Source organism: Pinus tabuliformis, chromosome 9 (assembly GCF_031772625.1).
Source record: "Pinus tabuliformis cultivar Carrire ecotype Pingquan chromosome 9, CPIR1, whole genome shotgun sequence".
Taxonomy (NCBI): Eukaryota; Viridiplantae; Streptophyta; class Pinopsida; order Pinales; family Pinaceae; genus Pinus; species Pinus tabuliformis.
Window position 1 is genome coordinate 923,781,416 of NC_142307.1, and position 17,855 is coordinate 923,799,270.

General features: G+C 41.9%; 1 protein-coding gene and 2 long non-coding RNA genes across 4 annotated transcripts; 1 reads left to right on the forward strand and 2 right to left on the reverse strand.

Annotated features, from left to right (window-relative positions):
- Nucleotides 1–321: 321 nt before the first annotated feature.
- Nucleotides 322–1,733, reverse strand: LOC149151765 (uncharacterized). Its single transcript, XR_016262964.1, has 3 exons — nucleotides 1,526–1,733; nucleotides 1,270–1,352; nucleotides 322–1,187 (listed from the first exon to the last, which is right to left on the reverse strand). It is a non-coding gene; the product is annotated as an uncharacterized LOC149151765 (long non-coding RNA).
- Nucleotides 1,734–9,663: 7,930 nt separating this feature from the next.
- On the forward strand, nucleotides 9,664–15,578 carry LOC149151766 (uncharacterized). The gene is made up of 9 exons (XM_089443258.1): nucleotides 9,664–9,746; nucleotides 10,237–10,441; nucleotides 10,556–11,546; nucleotides 11,931–12,258; nucleotides 12,625–13,084; nucleotides 13,178–13,532; nucleotides 13,683–14,434; nucleotides 14,624–14,671; nucleotides 15,513–15,578. Exons 1-9 carry the CDS (start codon nucleotides 9,664–9,666, stop codon nucleotides 15,576–15,578), a joined length of 3,288 nt encoding a protein of 1,095 aa, XP_089299384.1.
- Nucleotides 15,579–16,525: 947 nt separating this feature from the next.
- On the reverse strand, nucleotides 16,526–17,320 carry LOC149151767 (uncharacterized). 2 transcript variants are annotated; one of them, XR_016263688.1, is made up of 3 exons: nucleotides 17,174–17,320; nucleotides 16,918–17,000; nucleotides 16,700–16,835 (listed from the first exon to the last, which is right to left on the reverse strand). It is a non-coding gene; the product is annotated as an uncharacterized LOC149151767 (long non-coding RNA). The 2 variants fall into 2 exon arrangements; XR_016263687.1 differs by having other exon boundaries at nucleotides 16,526–17,000.
- Between the last annotated feature and the right edge of the window lie 535 nt (nucleotides 17,321–17,855).

Below are 17,855 nucleotides of genomic sequence, written 5' to 3' on the forward strand. Positions count from 1 at the left end.
TAGGTAGAGTCTGCGACTACAGCACTCTCATGAAACCCTTATCAGTATTCCTTTAAAGATTGTATTTACTGTGTAAAATATCTCTGGAACAGTACTCAGTATCGACGAACATGAATGAGGTAAAATAACACGATATTCCAAGAAACTGGAACCGTCAACACATACAGATATGAGTATGTATGGCACTATAATTAAATCCATGTGTATATGAAACAGAATGGAGGAAAATGCGAGTAAACCTACTCAAGAAAGGAGTAGCGTCACATGCAGTTAGAGATACTTTAACTAAATACAAAAACGGTGAAGCATACAAGTCATGGTAACCTTTAACAGGGTAAAACCCTGGAATATAGTCCTACAAATTGTAGTCGGCCGAAAGACTCAGGTATTCTGTAAGAAATTACAAGGAAATAAACCCCGAGGATTCATGTATGTCCAGCATCATTACAAGAGAGGCCGTGGCCGAATATGAGACAGAGATAACAAACTGACGGTATAACAAAGCTAATACAGAAATTACATTATTTCTTGGAGACAGAATAATCATCTGAAACATTACATTATCATGTTCACTGAAATATCTGAAAGGAAACACATTTAGAAATGATAACATAATCATACATTGCCAATGCTTATTCTTGCTGTTTACAAACATTAAATATATCGATGAAAGGAAAGAATGAAAGCTGAGGCCGGTCATGGAAAATCATGAATGACATGTAACCCTTGAGCCGGTGAACAGTAGATACCCGCGGCGATGAGACCCCTCATGCCGAGCCATGGCTCACGCTTGACTGGCTGAGGCATCGAGCCGGGTATCATAAAACTCATATCATTTAACAAGCAAAGAAAATAAATCGTAGCAAGGGAACCCGTATAAAATACGCAGATGCGTTCAACTTGAAATACCCATCGAATTAAATATGTGGAAGAGTGAAAGCTCTCGGTAGTACAAAATATAGTATAGCTCAAGAAAGACTGAAATCATTTATCACAGTACATTTATACAAAGTGAAACCATCGAGTCAAACCCTTACGGGTTAAGAGCCATATAATTTCAAAAGATCAGAGCTGCGTTCTGTAGAACCAGCAAATACCTCATTAAAGATAAAGGAACAGTCTATAGGGTAATGAAATAAATTCTATAGCTAGCAAGCCTCAGGCAGAGTTGAGCAAACCCGCCGTCCCTGTCAAGGGAATAATCTCTTAGCACAGATCCGAGGTGCAAAGGAATAAACGGCAACCAGAGCTAAGCCTCAAGGTTCTTACCCGTAGTTGTCGTTTAGATGCAGGGGTAGCCTCGATTCCGTGAGGAGTATCCCCGCCTGTCCAGGCGAAGGGGTAGATCCCACCTGTGCAAACAAATATACAAACCTTGTTAACATATGCAGAGAAGCATAGAGTAGTATGGAACTGAAATTGAAGTACATCTATAGAAATCTCAGAGAACTGTAATATGGGTCCGAAAGGAAAATCATCAATACCTGAGCATACGAATAGAGAATATGCATATTAGAACTATTACCTTCACGTCGGAGGGAGGCCGAAGACCTGTGAAACCATAGAAGAACATTAAGGAGTCGCGCTCTGGCCATACACTGAATATTGTGAAAATGAAGTTTAACAAACGCCGAAGACGGAGGACTCTAGATATATCAGAGCCTGTGTTTACCGTTTCGTGGCGCCATGGTAGCCATTGATCTGGAAGAGGACGTCTCCACCGTCAGATAGCTGGTGACTCTCCAAGTGGCTTTGGAGCTGAGCGGTCTAGCCAGGCAAACATGCTGTAAAGTACTGTGTGTCACATGGGCTGGTGACATCCGACCGTTAATCAGAACAAATGGACGAAGATGCATCAACCACGCCAGAATCCGGACAGCGAACTGCAAGTTCGAGGTATCTGGGGAGTGGAGACTTTAAGCGAGTAATGAATGACAGAGTGAGCTGACCCTTGTACTTAGAGCGTGACGTGGATAGCAATCAGTGGGTTTCATTAACCTGTAGTATGCCGTGTGTGTAACTTATAAACATGAATATATTCAATACCATTATCTCTGTGGGTTGCGCAACCAGATGAGGATTTGTGTGGACATGTGGTACAGACATCAGTATATGCATTGTGTAGGTGTTTAGTATATTATTTAAAAGATGCATGATCATATGTATTATTGCGTGAGATATTTTGTGATCATATGTATTATTGCATAAGATATTCTGTGATGTAGGTAAAAGTAAAAGGACATGGTTAATAGGTGTTTAGCAACAAATAAAAAAAAAAAAATTTCTTTATGACATGTTGGAGTGTGACAAATTGGTATCAGAGCTCAAGGTTCACAACTCTGTGACCTTTGGGAATTTTTTTAGAAATATAATCAGTTTATGGTAAACTAAAATTGTATAATGAGTTGTGCAGAAGCAAAAGCAAAATGAGGAGAGCAAGCAGTGCTCCTTATGGGAATCCGGAACCTCCGGATAATGTGGAACAACCTCAAGGGAATTCTGAGTTTTGGGTGCAGCTGGGAGCAGCAGGACGCACCACCGATTCAACACTACTGAGAACATTGCAGGAACTAAAAGAGGAAATGGCTCAGCTGCGTGAAGACAACGCCAGATTGAACGTGGAACAGGAGAGGATCCTGAAAAGCTTATCTGACAAACAACATCCGCAACAATCACATCCGAGGCCGGAACAAGCACCCATAGCAGATGAACAAAGTTATCATACTGAACAGGAGGAAGCAGAAGACAGAGGAGAAAAGTCTGTTAACGCCTCTGAATACCAGACCCCAAAAAGACCCCGGAAGGAATTACACGGGGAATTCCGGAAGATTAAACCGCCTCATTTTGACGGAGAGTCTGAGGAAGCTGCAGAAGCCTGGCTGATTAACATGAATAAGTACTTCCAAGTGTACGAATACGATCATCATCTTAAGGCAAGATTGGCTATATTCCAGTTGCAATCCAAAGCCACGTTGTGGTGGGAAGAAGTCAAAATGGTGCGGGGAATAAGTGAACAGGATGTGACATGGGAAAGGTTTCAGGGGTATTTTAAAGAAAAGTACCTGACAGAGCGATTTTATGATGAAAAGGCGCGAGAATTTCACGATTTACGACTGGGACAGCAAACTATTGATGAGTTTGTAACCAAGTTTACCTCCCTGCTCCGCTATGTGCCCTATATTCGTGAAGAAAAGGCTAAAGTGCAAAGATTTGTTAGTAGTCTACCCTTTACAATGCGGGAAAGGATAGAATTCGACAATCCAAAAACTATGGATGAAGCTATTCGAAAGGCAAGACTGTGTTATCAGCAAAATAAATCCAAAGGAGAAAATCCCGGAAGGCGTTGGACAGACAAACGAAGCAGCAGAATACCTACGGGCAGTAAAGGAGCACGCAGTAATTTTCAGAAAGGATTTTCAAAAAGTGCCAGTGCTAAAAATCCAACCAGAACTCAAAGCAGACTCAAACCTCCTGCAGATTCTAAATTCAGTGAGCAGCAAGTTAGATTGGATCTTGAAGGTGCTGCTCGACCACCTGTTCAGTGTTGGGGCTGTGGAGGACCCCATTATATCAGAAACTACCCTCATCGAAAGGACAACGATCAGCTATCTCAAATTTACGAAGCTTCCACAGTAGGAGATGTGGCCCGATCCATGCCCAGAATAAATGCAGCACTGGAAGATCGGCAAGCTGACTACCAGCCAACTATGATTGAGTTTGAAGGTAAGATCTTTGACCGAGCTGTTTCTGTTTTAGTAGACCCAGGAGCTACTTTAAGCTATATAAGTCCTAAAGTGGTAGAAAGCTGTGGTTTGCAAACCACTAAATTTAAAAGTCCTTGGCTAGTACAGCTGGCCACCGGTACCAAAAGAAGAGTTTTAACCAAAGTCAGCAATTGTCCATTAAAGTTAGCTGGCCAAATCATAACAACTGAGTTAAATGTACTCCCTCTTGGTTCCTATGACGTGCTGATAGGAATGGACTGGTTGGAAAGACGATGGTCTATCATTAATTGCAAAACAAAAACCGTTTCGTATAGAGATGAGCTGGGTATGGGAAAGGAAATCCAAGGCATTCAGAAACCAGTTCAGATTCGTCCTATTACAGCCTCTCAGCTGGTTAAATGTATCCGGAACAAGTGCCAGATTTATGCAGTGCAAGTGGGGTTTGCAGATTCAATGGATAAGGCTGCAACTGTTAAGGATATACCTGTAGTGCAAGAATTTGCAGATGTATTTCCTGAGGAGATTCCGGGGCTGCCACCCAGAAGGGATTTGGATTTCACTATTGAGCTGATACCCGGAGCAGCCCCAATATCCCGAGCACCCTATCGGATGAGTGTGCCAGAGTTGACTGAGTTGAAGATGCAGCTGCAAGAGCTGCTAGAGAAGAAGTACATCCGTCCCAGTGTCTCTCCTTGGGGAGCACCTGTGCTGTTTGTGAGGAAGAAAGATGGGACTCTGCGAATGTGCATAGACTATAGACAGCTGAATAAACTAACAGTCAAAAACAAATATCCCTTACCCCGCATTGATGAGCTGTTTGATCAAGTGAAGGGGGCGACCATCTTCTCAAAAATCGATTTGAGGTCAGGATACCACCAAATCAGGATAAAGGACGAGGACATAGCCAAAACTGCTTTTCGTACTCGTTATGGACATTACGAGTTTGTGGTACTACCTTTTGGGTTGACTAATGCGCCTGCAACATTTATGTGTTTAATGAACAGTGTATTCCATCAATACTTAGACAAATTCGTATTAATCTTTATTGATGACATACTTATTTATTCCCGGAATAGGAAAGAGCATGAGGAACATTTGAGGATAGTGTTACAGACTTTACGGGAGCACCAGCTGTATGGAAAATTCAGCAAATGTGATTTCTATAAAGAGCAGATCCAGTATTTGGGTCACATTATTACAAAAGAAGGTATAGCTGTGGACCCCGAAAAGATTAAAACTATAATGGAGTGGCCCACACCCAAGGATGTAGCAGACATTCGATCTTTTATGGGATTGGCTGGGTACTACCGGCGGTTCGTAGAGGGTTTTTCTAGAGTTGCCTATCCTATTACCTCCTTGCAAAAGAAGGGAAAAGCATTTAGGTGGACAGCAGACTGTCAACGGAGCTTTGAACAGCTCAAGCATCTACTTACTACAGCTCCTGTGTTGTGTGTGGCGGATCCCGAAAAGGAATATGTAGTTTGTACAGATGCCAGCAAAGAGGGCGTGGGTGGAGTACTAATGCAGGAAGGCAAGGTGATTGCGTATGAATCCAGAAAATTGAAAGAACATGAGCAGAAATATTCTGCCTATGATCTGGAATTAACAGCTGTGATCCATGCCTTGAAGATGTGGCGTCATTACTTAATAGGGAGGAAATTCTTGCTGATGACAGATCACCACAGTTTGACTAATTACTTTAGTCAACCCACCTTAAACGCAAGACAGGCAAGATGGGTGGACTTTCTAGGAAATTTCGATTTCGAAATTAAGCACCTAAAGGGTAAAGAGAACAGAGTTGCTGATGAACTTAGTCGAAAAGTGCATTGCATTCATGAGATTGGCATTAGCCAAGGATGGTCCACTCTTAACCAAGAAATTGAGGAGGCTGCGACACAAGATCAGATCTATATGCAAAAGAGACACTTGGTGCAAAATTCAGATGCCCATTCAGTACAACAAGGTTATACCTTGAACGCAGCCGGTATGTTATGCTATCAGAAGAAAATTTACATACCCAATGAGAGCGTTATTAAGGAAAAGATTCTGGATGAAAATCATAGAAGCCCCTATGCAGGGCATCCTAGGTACCAGAAATTAATCACCTCACTAAGAAAGGAGTATTACTGGCCAGGCATGAAGAAAGATGTGATAGAATATCTGGCGCGCTGTTTGGAATGTCAGCAAGTGAAAGCTGAGCATCAGCATCCTGCGGGACTGCTACAACCAATACCCATACCAGAATGGAAATGGGAGACCATAACCATGGACTTTATCACCGGATTGCCGAAAACAAAAAAGAGTAATGATTCAATAATGGTAGTGGTGGACAAACTCAGCAAGTCAGCCCACTTTATACCAGTTCAATCAACTTATCGCGTAGCTCAAATCGCAAACATTTTCATGCAAAATATATTTAAACTTCATGGGTTGCCGAAGCTAATAATATCCAACCGGGATGTTAAGTTTACCTCAGCTTTCTGGAGAACCTTATTTGAAGGTTTAGGAACTCAATTGAGTTTTAGCACCGCATACCATCCGCAAACCGACGGACAGACGGAGCGGGTAAATCAAGTACTGGAGGACATGTTGAGGTCTTATGTGATGCAACAACCTGCACGGTGGGAGGAATATCTACACTTAGTAGAATTCGCCTATAATAACGGCTACCACTCATCTTTGAAGATGAGCCCATTCGAAGTATTGTATGGCCGGAAGTGCCGTACACCCTCCAGTTGGGGTGGACCGGAGGACAAACTCCTGCTAGGACCTGAAATGCTGGAAGAAATGGAGGTCATGGTAAAAAGGGTCCAAGCTAATCTAAAGATGGCACAGGATAGGCAGAAAAACTTTGCAGACCGGAAGAGAACATTTAAAGAATATCAAGTTGGTGAACATGTATACATCAGAATTCGAGCTAGAAAGAGTACTCTTCAATGGAGTGCATGTGCCAAATTGGCACCACGCTTTTGTGGACCATTCCAAATTCTGGCGCGAGTAGGGCCAGTAGCTTATCAGCTCGCCCTACCCAGCCATATACGGGTTCACAATGTCTTCCATGTATCTGTTTTAAAGAAATATTTGTACGACCCTAAGCATATTATAAGTCGGCAGGATATTCAGGTAAAGAAAGTCTGTCATCAAATGTAAACTGAAATGAAAGACTAAGGAAAACAACTGATTTAATTGTTATTTGTTTCAGGTGGAACCGGAAGGAGAGTTCCTGGTCGAACCAGTGAACATATTAGATCAGAGAAGGGTAGAGCTGCGGAGAAAGGTCATCAGCCAGGTTAAAGTGCAGTGGCAGCACTTTGGGCCTGAAGAGGCCACCTGGGAAGATGAACAAATGATGAGGGATACTTATCCCAGACTGTTTTTAAATGAGCAGCAACATCGGGACGATGTCGACTTTCAGGAGGGGGAGATGTAACACCCCTTGTGAAAAGTAAATGCTGGTAACTAGTGAAGTAATTATGATACAAAGACTTTATTTAAAAATGTGTAATTCTGTTGTTAATGTTTTTATTAATAAAAAGACATTTGTGTTGGTACCATGTGGAATTGAGTTATGATTAATCATAGTTAGTAACTGGGAAATCAGTTACCCTAACTACCTGGAGGTAGTTGAAACCCCAAGGAAAAGGGGAAAGATGCCAAGTCTGGTTAGGATCAGATGGCAGAAGGAAAAATGAGAGCTATGCTGGTTAGGATCAGATAGCAGAAATGGAAAAACAAATATTTTCCTGTGCACGCTACGTCTGGTGAGGATCAGATAGCGTTGACTGGCAAAGTCCAGTGATATTGCGGTCGAGTAGGACCTGCAAGTGCTTGGGGGTGGAAGCTCAGAGAAGACTTCCTACGGACGGGAGGATTGACAAGCATTATAAGAGGTTTGGCACAGAAGCAGGTAAGGCTTCATGCTTATGTAACTATGAAAAGTTGAACTGTTTACTGTTAATTCTGTACAGAAGAGCAGTGTAAATATGCTGAACGATAACTGTATTTATTATGGAATATTGTCAGAAAATAATTAGATGTTTTATGTACATTACGAGTATCAACTCTAGCCTTGGAGAGTAGGCTCGGATTACTGAGTAAGTAAGATAGGTAGAGTCTGCGATTATAGCATTCTCTTGAAACCCTTATCAGTATTCCTTTAAAGATTGTATTTACTGTGTAAAATATCTCTGGAACAGTACTCAGTATCGACGAACATGAATGAGGTAAAATAACACGATATTCCAAGAAACTGGAACCGTCAACACATACAGATATGAGTATGTATGGCACTATAATTAAATCCCTGTGTATATGAAACAGAATGGAGGAAAATGCGAGTAAACCTACTCAAGAAAGGAGTAGCGTCACATGCAGTTAGAGATACTTTAACTAAATACAAAAACGGTGAAGCATACAAGTCATGGTAACCTTTAACAGGGTAAAACCCTGGAATATAATCCTACAAACTGTAGTCGGCCGAAAGGCACAAGTATTCTGTAAGATATTACAAAGAAATAAACCCTGAGGATTCATGTATGTCCGGCATCATTACAAGAGAGGCCGTGGCCGAATATGAGACAGAGATAACGAACTAACAGTATAACAAAGCTAAAACAGAAATTGCATTATTTCTTGGAGACAGAATAATCATCTGAGACATTACATTAACATGTTCATTGAAATATCTGAGAGAGAAACGCATCTAGAAATGATAACATATTCATACATTGCCAATGCTTATTCTTGCCATTAAATACATTAAATATATTGATGAGAGAAAAGAATGAAAGCTGAGGCCGGCCATGGTAATCACGAATAACATGTAACCCTTGGGCCGGTGGGCAGTAGGTATCCGCTGCGATGAAACCCCTCATGCCGAGCCATGGCTCACGCTTGGCTGGCTGAGGCATCGAGCCGGATAACACAAAACCCATATCATTTATCAAGCAAAGAAAATAAATCGGAGCAGAGAACCCGTATAAAATACACAGATGCATTCAACTTGGAATAGCCATCAAATTAAATATGTGGAAGAGCGAATGCTCTCAGTAATACAAAGACATAGTATAACTCAAAACTGAAATCATTTATCACTGTATATTTATACAATAGAAACCATCGAGTCAAACCCTTACGGGTTAAGAGAAGTATAATTTCAAAAGATCAGAGCTGCGTTCTGGAGAACCAGCAAATACCTTATAAAAGAAAGGAAACAGTCTATAGAGTATTGAAATAGAAACTAAGGCTAGCAAGCCTCAGGGCGGAATTGAGCAAACCCGCCGTCCCTGTCATGGGAATAACCTCTTAGCACAGATCCGGGGTGAAAAGGAATAAACAGCAACCAGAGCTAAGCCTCAAGGTTCTTACCCGTAGTTGTCGTTTAGATGCAGGGGTAGCCTCGATTCCGTGAGGAGTATCCCCGCCTGTCCAGGCGAAGGGGTAGATCCCACCTGTGCAAACAAATATACAAACCTTGTTAACATATGCAGAGAAGCATAGAGTAGTATGGAACTGAAATTGAAGTACAGCTGTAGAAATCTCAGAGAACTGTAACATGGGTCCGGAAGGAAAATCATCAATACCTGAGCATACAAACAGAGAATATGCATATTAGAACGATTACCTTCACGTCGGAGGGAGGTCGAAGACCTGTGAAACCATAGAAGAACATTAAGGAGCCGCGCTCTGCCCATACACTGAATAATGTGAAAATGAAATTAAACAAACGCCGAAGACGGAGCCCTCTATATATATCAGAGACTGTGTTTACCGTTTCGTGGCGCCATGGTAGCCATTGATCTGAAAGAGGACATCTCCACCGTCAGATAGCCGGTGACTCTCCAAGTGGCTTTGGAGCGAAGCTGTCTAGCCAGGCAAACATGCTGTAAAGCACCGTGTGTCACGTGGGCTAGTGACATCCGACCGTTGAACAAAACAAATGGACGAAGATGCATCAACCACGCCAGAACCGGACAGCGAACTGCAAGTTCGAGGTATCTCGGGAGTGGAGACTTTAAGCGAGTAATGAATGACAGAGTGAGCTGACCCTTGTACTTAGAGCGTGACGTGGATAGCAATCAGTGGGTTTCATTAACCTGTAGTATGCCGTGTGTGTAACTTATAAACATGAATATATTCAATACCATTATCTCTGTGGGTTGCGCAACCAGATGAGGATTTGTGTGGACATGTGGTACAGACATCAGTATATGCATTGTGTAGGTGTTTAGTATATTATTTAAAAGATGCATGATCATATGTATTATTGCGTGAGATATTTTGTGATCATATGTATTATTGCATAAGATATTCTGTGATGTAGGTAAAAGTAAAAGGACATGGTTAATAGGTGTTTAGCAACAAATAAAAAAAAAAAATATTTCTTTATGACATGTTGGAGTGTGACAAATTGGTATCAGAGCTCAAGGTTCACAACTCTGTGACCTTTGGTAATTTTTTTAGAAATATAATCAGTTTATGGTAAACTAAAATTGTATAATGAGTTGTGCAGAAGCAAAAGCAAAATGAGGAGAGCAAGCAGTGCTCCTTATGGGAATCCGGAACCTCCGGATAATGTGGAACAACCTCAAGGAAATTCTGAGTTTTGGGTGCAGCTGGGAGCAGCAGGACGCACCACCGATTCAACACTACTGAGAACATTGCAGGAACTAAAAGAGGAAATGGCTCAGCTGCGTGAAGATAACGCCAGATTGAACGTGGAACAGGAGAGGATCCTGAAAAGCTTATCTGACAAACAACATCCGCAACAATCACATCCGAGGCCGGAACAAGCACCCATAGCAGATGAACAAAGTTATCATACTGAATAGGAGGAAGTAGAAGACAGAGGAGAAAAGTCTGTTAACGCCTCTGAATACCAGACCCCAAAAAGACCCCGGAAGGAATTACACGGGGAATTCCGGAAGATTAAACCGCCTCATTTTGACGGAGAGTTTGAGGAAGCTGCAGAAGCCTGGCTGATTAACATGAATAAGTACTTCCAAGTGTACGAATACGATCATCATCTTAAGGCAAGATTGGCTATATTCCAGTTGCAATCCAAAGCCACGCTGTGGTGGGAAGAAGTCAAAATGGTGCGGGGAATAAGTGAACAGGATGTGACATGGGAAAGGTTTCAGGGGTATTTTAAAGAAAAGTACCTGACAAAGCGATTTTATGATGAAAAGGCGCGAGAATTTCACGATTTACGACTGGGACAGCAAACTATTGATGAGTTTGTAACCAAGTTTACCTCCCTGCTCCGCTATGTGCCCTATATTCGTGAAGAAAAGGCTAAAGTGCAAAGATTTGTTAGTAGTCTACCCTTTACAATGCGGGAAAGGATAGAATTCGACAATCCAAAAACTATGGATGAAGCTATTCGAAAGGCAAGACTGTGTTATCAGCAAAATAAATCCAAAGGAGAAAATCCCGGAAGGCGTTGGACAGACAAACGAAGCAGCAGAATACCTACGGGCAGTAAAGGAGCACGCAGTAATTTTCAGAAAGGATTTTCAAAAAGTGCCAGTGCTAAAAATCCAACCAGAACTCAAAGCAGACTCAAACCTCCTGCAGATTCTAAATTCAGTGAGCAGCAAGTTAGATTGGATCCTGAAGGTGCTGCTCGACCACCTGTTCAGTGTTGGGGCTGTGGAGGACCCCATTATATCAGAAACTGCCCTCATCGAAAGGACAGCGATCAGCTATCTCAAATTTACGAAGCTTCCACAGTAGGAGATGTGGCCCGATCCATGCCCAGAATAAATGCAGCACTGGAAGATCGGCAAGCTGACTACCAGCCAACTATGATTGAGTTTGAAGGTAAGATCTTTGACCGAGCTGTTTCTGTTTTAGTAGACCCAGGAGCTACTTTAAGCTATATAAGTCCTAAAGTGGTAGAGAGCTGTGGTTTGCAAACCACTAAATTTAAAAGTCCTTGGCTAGTACAGCTGGCCACCGGTACCAAAAGAAGAGTTTTAACCAAAGTCAGCAATTGTCCATTAAAGTTAGCTGGCCAAATCATAACAACTGAGTTAAATGTACTCCCCCTTGGTTCCTATGACGTGCTGATACGAATGGATTGGTTGGAAAGACGATGGTCTATCATTAATTGCAAAACAAAAACCGTTTCGTATAGAGATGAGCTGGGTATGGGAAAGGAAATCCAAGGCATTCAGAAACCAGTTCAGATTTGTCCTATTACAGCCTCTCAGCTGGTTAAATGTATCCGGAGCAAGTGCCAGATTTATGCAGTGCAAGTGGGGTTTGCAGATTCAATGGATAAGGCTGCAACTGTTAAGGATATACCTGTAGTGCAAGAATTTGCAGATGTATTTCCTGAGGAGATTTCGGGGCTGCCACCCAGAAGGGATTTGGATTTCACTATTGAGCTGATACCCGGAGCAGCCCCAATATCCCGAGCACCCTACCGGATGAGTGTGCCAGAGTTGACTGAGTTGAAAATGCAGCTGCAAGAGCTGCTAGAGAAGAAATATATCCGTCCCAGTGTCTCTCCTTGGGGAGCACCTGTGCTGTTTGTGAGGAAGAAGGATGGGACTCTACGAATGTGCATAGATTACAGACAGCTGAATAAACTAACAGTCAAAAACAAATATCCCTTACCCCGCATTGATGAGCTGTTTGATCAAGTGAATGGGGCGACCATTTTCTCAAAAATCGATTTGAGGTCGGGATACCACCAAATCAGGATAAAGGACGAGGACATAGCCAAAACTGCTTTTCGTACTCGTTACGGACATTACGAGTTTGTGGTACTACCTTTTGGGTTGACTAATGCGCCTGCAACATTTATGTGTTTAATGAACAGCGTATTCCATCAATACTTAGATAAATTCGTATTAATCTTTATTGATGACATACTTATTTATTCCCGGAATAGGAAAAAGCATGAGGAACATTTGAGGATAGTGTTACAGACATTACGGGAGCACCAACTGTATGGAAAATTCAGCAAATGTGATTTCTATAAAGAGCAGATCCAGTATTTGGGTCACATTATTACAAAAGAAGGTATAGCGGTGGACCCCGAAAAGATTAAAACTATAATGGAGTGGCCTACACCCAAGGATGTAGCAGACATTCGATCTTTTATGGGATTGGCTGGGTACTACCGACGGTTCGTAGAGGGTTTTTCGAGAGTTGCCTACCCTATTACCTCCTTGCAAAAGAAGGGAAAAGCATTTAGGTGGACAGCAGACTGTCAACGGAGCTTTGAACAGCTCAAGCATCTACTTACTACAGCTCCTGTATTGTGTGTGGCGGATCCCGAAAAGGAATATGTAGTTTGTACAGATGCCAGCAAAGAGGGCGTGGGTGGAGTACTAATGCAGGAAGGCAAGGTGATTGCGTATGAATCCAGAAAATTGAAAGAACATGAGCAGAAATATTCTGCCTATGATCTGGAATTAACAGCTGTGATCCATGCCTTGAAGATGTGGCGTCATTACTTAATAGGGAGGAAATTCTTGCTGATGACAGATCACCACAGTTTGACTAATTACTTTAGTCAACCCACCTTAAACGCAAGACAGGCAAGATGGGTGGACTTTCTAGGAAATTTCGATTTCGAAATTAAGCACCTAAAGGGTAAAGAGAACAGAGTTGCTGATGCACTTAGTCGAAAAGTGCATTGCATTTATGAGATTGGCATTAGCCAAGGATGGTCCACTCTTAACCAAGAAATTGAGGAGGCTGCGACACAAGATCAGATCTATATGCAAAAGAGACACTTGGTGCAAAATTCAGATGCCCATTCAGTACAACAAGGTTATACCTTGAACACAGCCGGTATGTTATGCTATCAGAAGAAAATTTACATACCCAATTAGAGCGTTATTAAGGAAAAGATTCTGGATGAAAATCATAGAAGCCCCTATGCAGGGCATCCTGGGTACCAGAAATTAATCACCTCACTAAGAAAGGAGTATTACTGGCCAGGCATGAAGAAAGATGTGATAGAATATCTGGCGCGCTGTTTGGAATGTCAGCAAGTGAAAGCTGAGCATCAGCATCCTGCGGGACTGCTACAACCAATACCCATACCAGAATGGAAATGGGAGACCATAACCATGGACTTTATCACCGGATTGCCGAAAACAAAAAAGAGTAATGATTCAATAATGGTAGTGGTGGACAAACTCAGCAAGTCAGCCCACTTTATACCAGTTCAATCAACTTATCGCGCAGCTCAAATCGCAAACATTTTCATGCAAAATATATTTAAACTTCATGGGTTGCCGAAGGTAATAATATCCGACCGGGATGTTAAGTTTACCTCAGCTTTCTGGAGAACCTTATTTGAAGGTTTAGGAACTCAATTGAGTTTCAGCACCGCATACCATCCGCAAACCGACGGACAGACGGAGCGGGTAAATCAAGTACTGGAGGACATGTTGAGGTCTTATGTGATGCAACAACCTGCACGGTGGGAGGAATTTCTACACTTAGTAGAATTCGCCTATAATAACGGCTACCACTCATCTTTGAAGATGAGCCCATTCGAAGTATTTTATGGCCGGAAGTGCCGTACACCCTCCAGTTGGGGTGGACCGGAGGACAAACTCCTGCTAGGACCTGAAATGCTGGAAGAAATGGAGGTCATGGTAAAAAGGGTCCGAGCTAATCTAAAGATGGCACAGGATAGGCAGAAAAACTTTGCAGACCGGAAGAGAACATTTAAAGAATATCAAGTTGGTGAACATGTATACATCAGAATTCGAGCTAGAAAGAGTACTCTTCAATGGAGTGCATGTGCCAAATTGGCACCACGCTTTTGTGGACCATTCCAAATTCTGGCGCGAGTAGGGCCAGTAGCTTATCAGCTCGCCCTACCCAGCCATATACGGGTTCACAATGTCTTCCATGTATCTGTTTTAAAGAAATATGTGTACGACCCTAAGCATATTATAAGTTGGCAGGACATTCAGGTAAAGAAAGTCTGTCATCAAATGTAAACTGAAATGAAAGACTAAGGAAAACAACTGATTTAATTGTTATTTGTTTCAGGTGGAACCGGAAGGAGAGTTCCTGGTCGAACCAGTGAACATATTAGATCAGAGAAGGGTAGAGCTGCGGAGAAAGGTCATCAGCCAGGTTAAAGTGCAGTGGCAGCACTTTGGGCCTGAAGAGGCCACCTGGGAAGATGAACAATTAATGAGGGATACTTATCCCAGACTGTTTTTAAATGAGCAGCAACATCGGGACGATGTCGACTTTCAGGAGGGGGAGATGTAACACCCCTTGTGAAAAGTAAATGCTGGTAACTAGTGAAGTAATTATGATACAAAGACTTTATTTAAAAATGTGTAATTTTGTTGTTAATGTTTTGATTAATAAAAAGACATTTGTGTTGATATCATGTGGAATTGAGTTATGATTAATCCTAGTTAGTAACTGGGAAGTCAGTTACCCTAACTACCTGGAGGTAGTTGAAACCCTAAGGAAAAGGGGAAAGATGCCAAGTCTGATGGGGATCAGATGGCAGAAGGAAGAGAGAGCTATGCTGGTAAGGATCAGATAGCGGAAATGGAAAAACAAATATTTTCATGTGCACGCTACGTCTGGTGAGGACCAGATAGCGTTGACTGGCAAAGTCCAGTGACATTGCGGTCGAGTAGGACCTGCAAGTGCTTGGGGGTGGAAGCAGAGAAGACTTCCTACGAACGGGAGGATTGACAAGCATTATAAGAGGTTTGGCACAGAAGCAGGTAAGGCTTCATGCTTATGTAACTATGAAAAGTTGAACTGTTTACTGTTAATTCTGTACAGAAGAGCAGTGTAAATATGTTGAACGATAACTGTATTTATTATGGAATATTGTCAGAAAATAATTAGATGTTTTATGTACATTACGGGTATCAACTCTAGCCTTGGAGAGTAGGCTCTGATTACTGAGTAAGTAAGATAGGTAGAGTCTGCGATTACAGCATTCTCTTGAAACCCTTATCAGTATTCCTTTAAAGATTGTATTTACTGTGTAAAATATCTCTGGAACAGTACTCAGTATCGAAGAACATGAATGAGGTAAAATAACATGATATTCCAAGAAACTGGAACCGTCAACACATACAGATATGAGTATGTATGGCACTATAATTAAATCCCTGTGTATATGAAACAGAATGGAGGAAAATGCGAGTAAACCTACTCAAGAAAGGAGTAGCGTCACATGCAGTTAGAGATACTTTAACTAAATACAAAAACGGTGAAGCATACAAGTCATGGTAACCTTTAACAGGGTAAAACCCTGGAATATAGTCCTACAAATTGTAGTCGGCCGAAAGACTCAGGTATTCTGTAAGAAATTACAAGGAAATAAACCCCGAGGATTCATGTATGTCCAGCATCATTACAAGAGAGGCTGTGGCCGAATATGAGACAGAGATAACAAACTGACGGTATAACAAAGCTAATACAGAAATTACATTATTTCTTGGAGACAGAATAATCATCTGAAACATTACATTATCATGTTCACTGAAATATCTGAAAGGAAATGCATCTAGAAATGATAACATAATCATACATTGCCAATGCTTATTCTTGCTGTTTACAAACATTAAATATATCGATGAAAGGAAAGAATGAAAGCTGAGGCCGGTCATGGAAAATCATGAATGACATGTAACCCTTGAGCCGGTGAACAGTAGATACCCGCGGCGATGAGACCCCTCATGCCGAGCCATGGCTCACGCTTGACTGGCTGAGGCATCGAGCCGGGTATCATAAAACTCATATCATTTAACAAGCAAAGTAAATAAATCGTAGCAAGGGAACCCGTATAAAATACGCAGATGCGTTCAACTTGAAATACCCATCGAATTAAATATGTGGAAGAGCGAAAGCTCTCGGTAGTACAAAATATAGTATAGCTCAAGAAAGACTGAAATCATTTATCACAGTACATTTATACAAAGTGAAACCATCGAGTCAAACCCTTACAGGTTAAGAGCCATATAATTTCAAAAGATCAGAGCTGCATTTTGTAGAACCAGCAAATACCTCATTAAAGATAAAGGAACAGTCTATAGGGTAATGAAATAAATTCTATAGCTAGCAAGCCTCAGGCAGAGTTGAGCAAACCCGCCGTCCCTGTCAAGGGAATAGTCTCTTAGCACAGATCCGGGGTGCAAAGGAATAAACGGCAACCAGAGCTAAGCCTCAAGGTTCTTACCCGTAGTTGTCGTTTAGATGCAGGGGTAGCCTCGATTCCGTGAGGAGTATCCCCGCCTGTCCAGGCGAAGGGGTAGATCCCACCTGTGCAAACAAATATACAAACCTTGTTAACATATGCAGAGAAGCATAGAGTAGTATGGAACTGAAATTGAAGTACATCTGTAGAAATCTCAGAGAACTGTAATATGGGTCCGAAAGGAAAATCATCAATACCTGAGCATACGAATAGAGAATATGCATATTAGAACTATTACCTTCACGTCGGAGGGAGGCCGAAGACCTGTGAAACCATAGAAGAACATTAAGGAGTCGCGCTCTGGCCATACACTGAATATTGTGAAAATGAAGTTTAACAAACGCCGAAGACGGAGGACTCTAGATATATCAGAGCCTGTGTTTACCGTTTCATGGCGCCATGGTAGCCATTGATCTGGAAGAGGACGTCTCCACCGTCAGATAGCCGGTGACTCTCCAAGTGGCTTTGGAGCTGAGCGATCTAGCCAGGCAAACATGCTGTAAAGTACTGTGTGTCACATGGGCTGGTGACATCCGACCGTTAATCAGAACAAATGGACGAAGATGCATCAACCACCCCAGAATCCGGACAGCGAACTGCAAGTTCGAGGTATCTCGGGATTGGAGACTTTAAGCGAGTAATGAATGACAGAGTGAGCTGACCCTTGTACTTAGAGCGTGACGTGGATAGCAATCAGTGGGTTTCATTAACCTGTAGTATGCCGTGTGTGTAACTTATAAACATGAATATATTCAATACCATTATCTCTGTGGGTTGCACAACCAGATGAGGATTTGTGTGGACATGTGGTACAGACATCAGTATATGCATTGTGTAGGTGTTTAGTATATTATTTAAAAGATGCATGATCATATGTATTATTGCGTGAGATATTTTGTGATCATATGTATTATTGCATA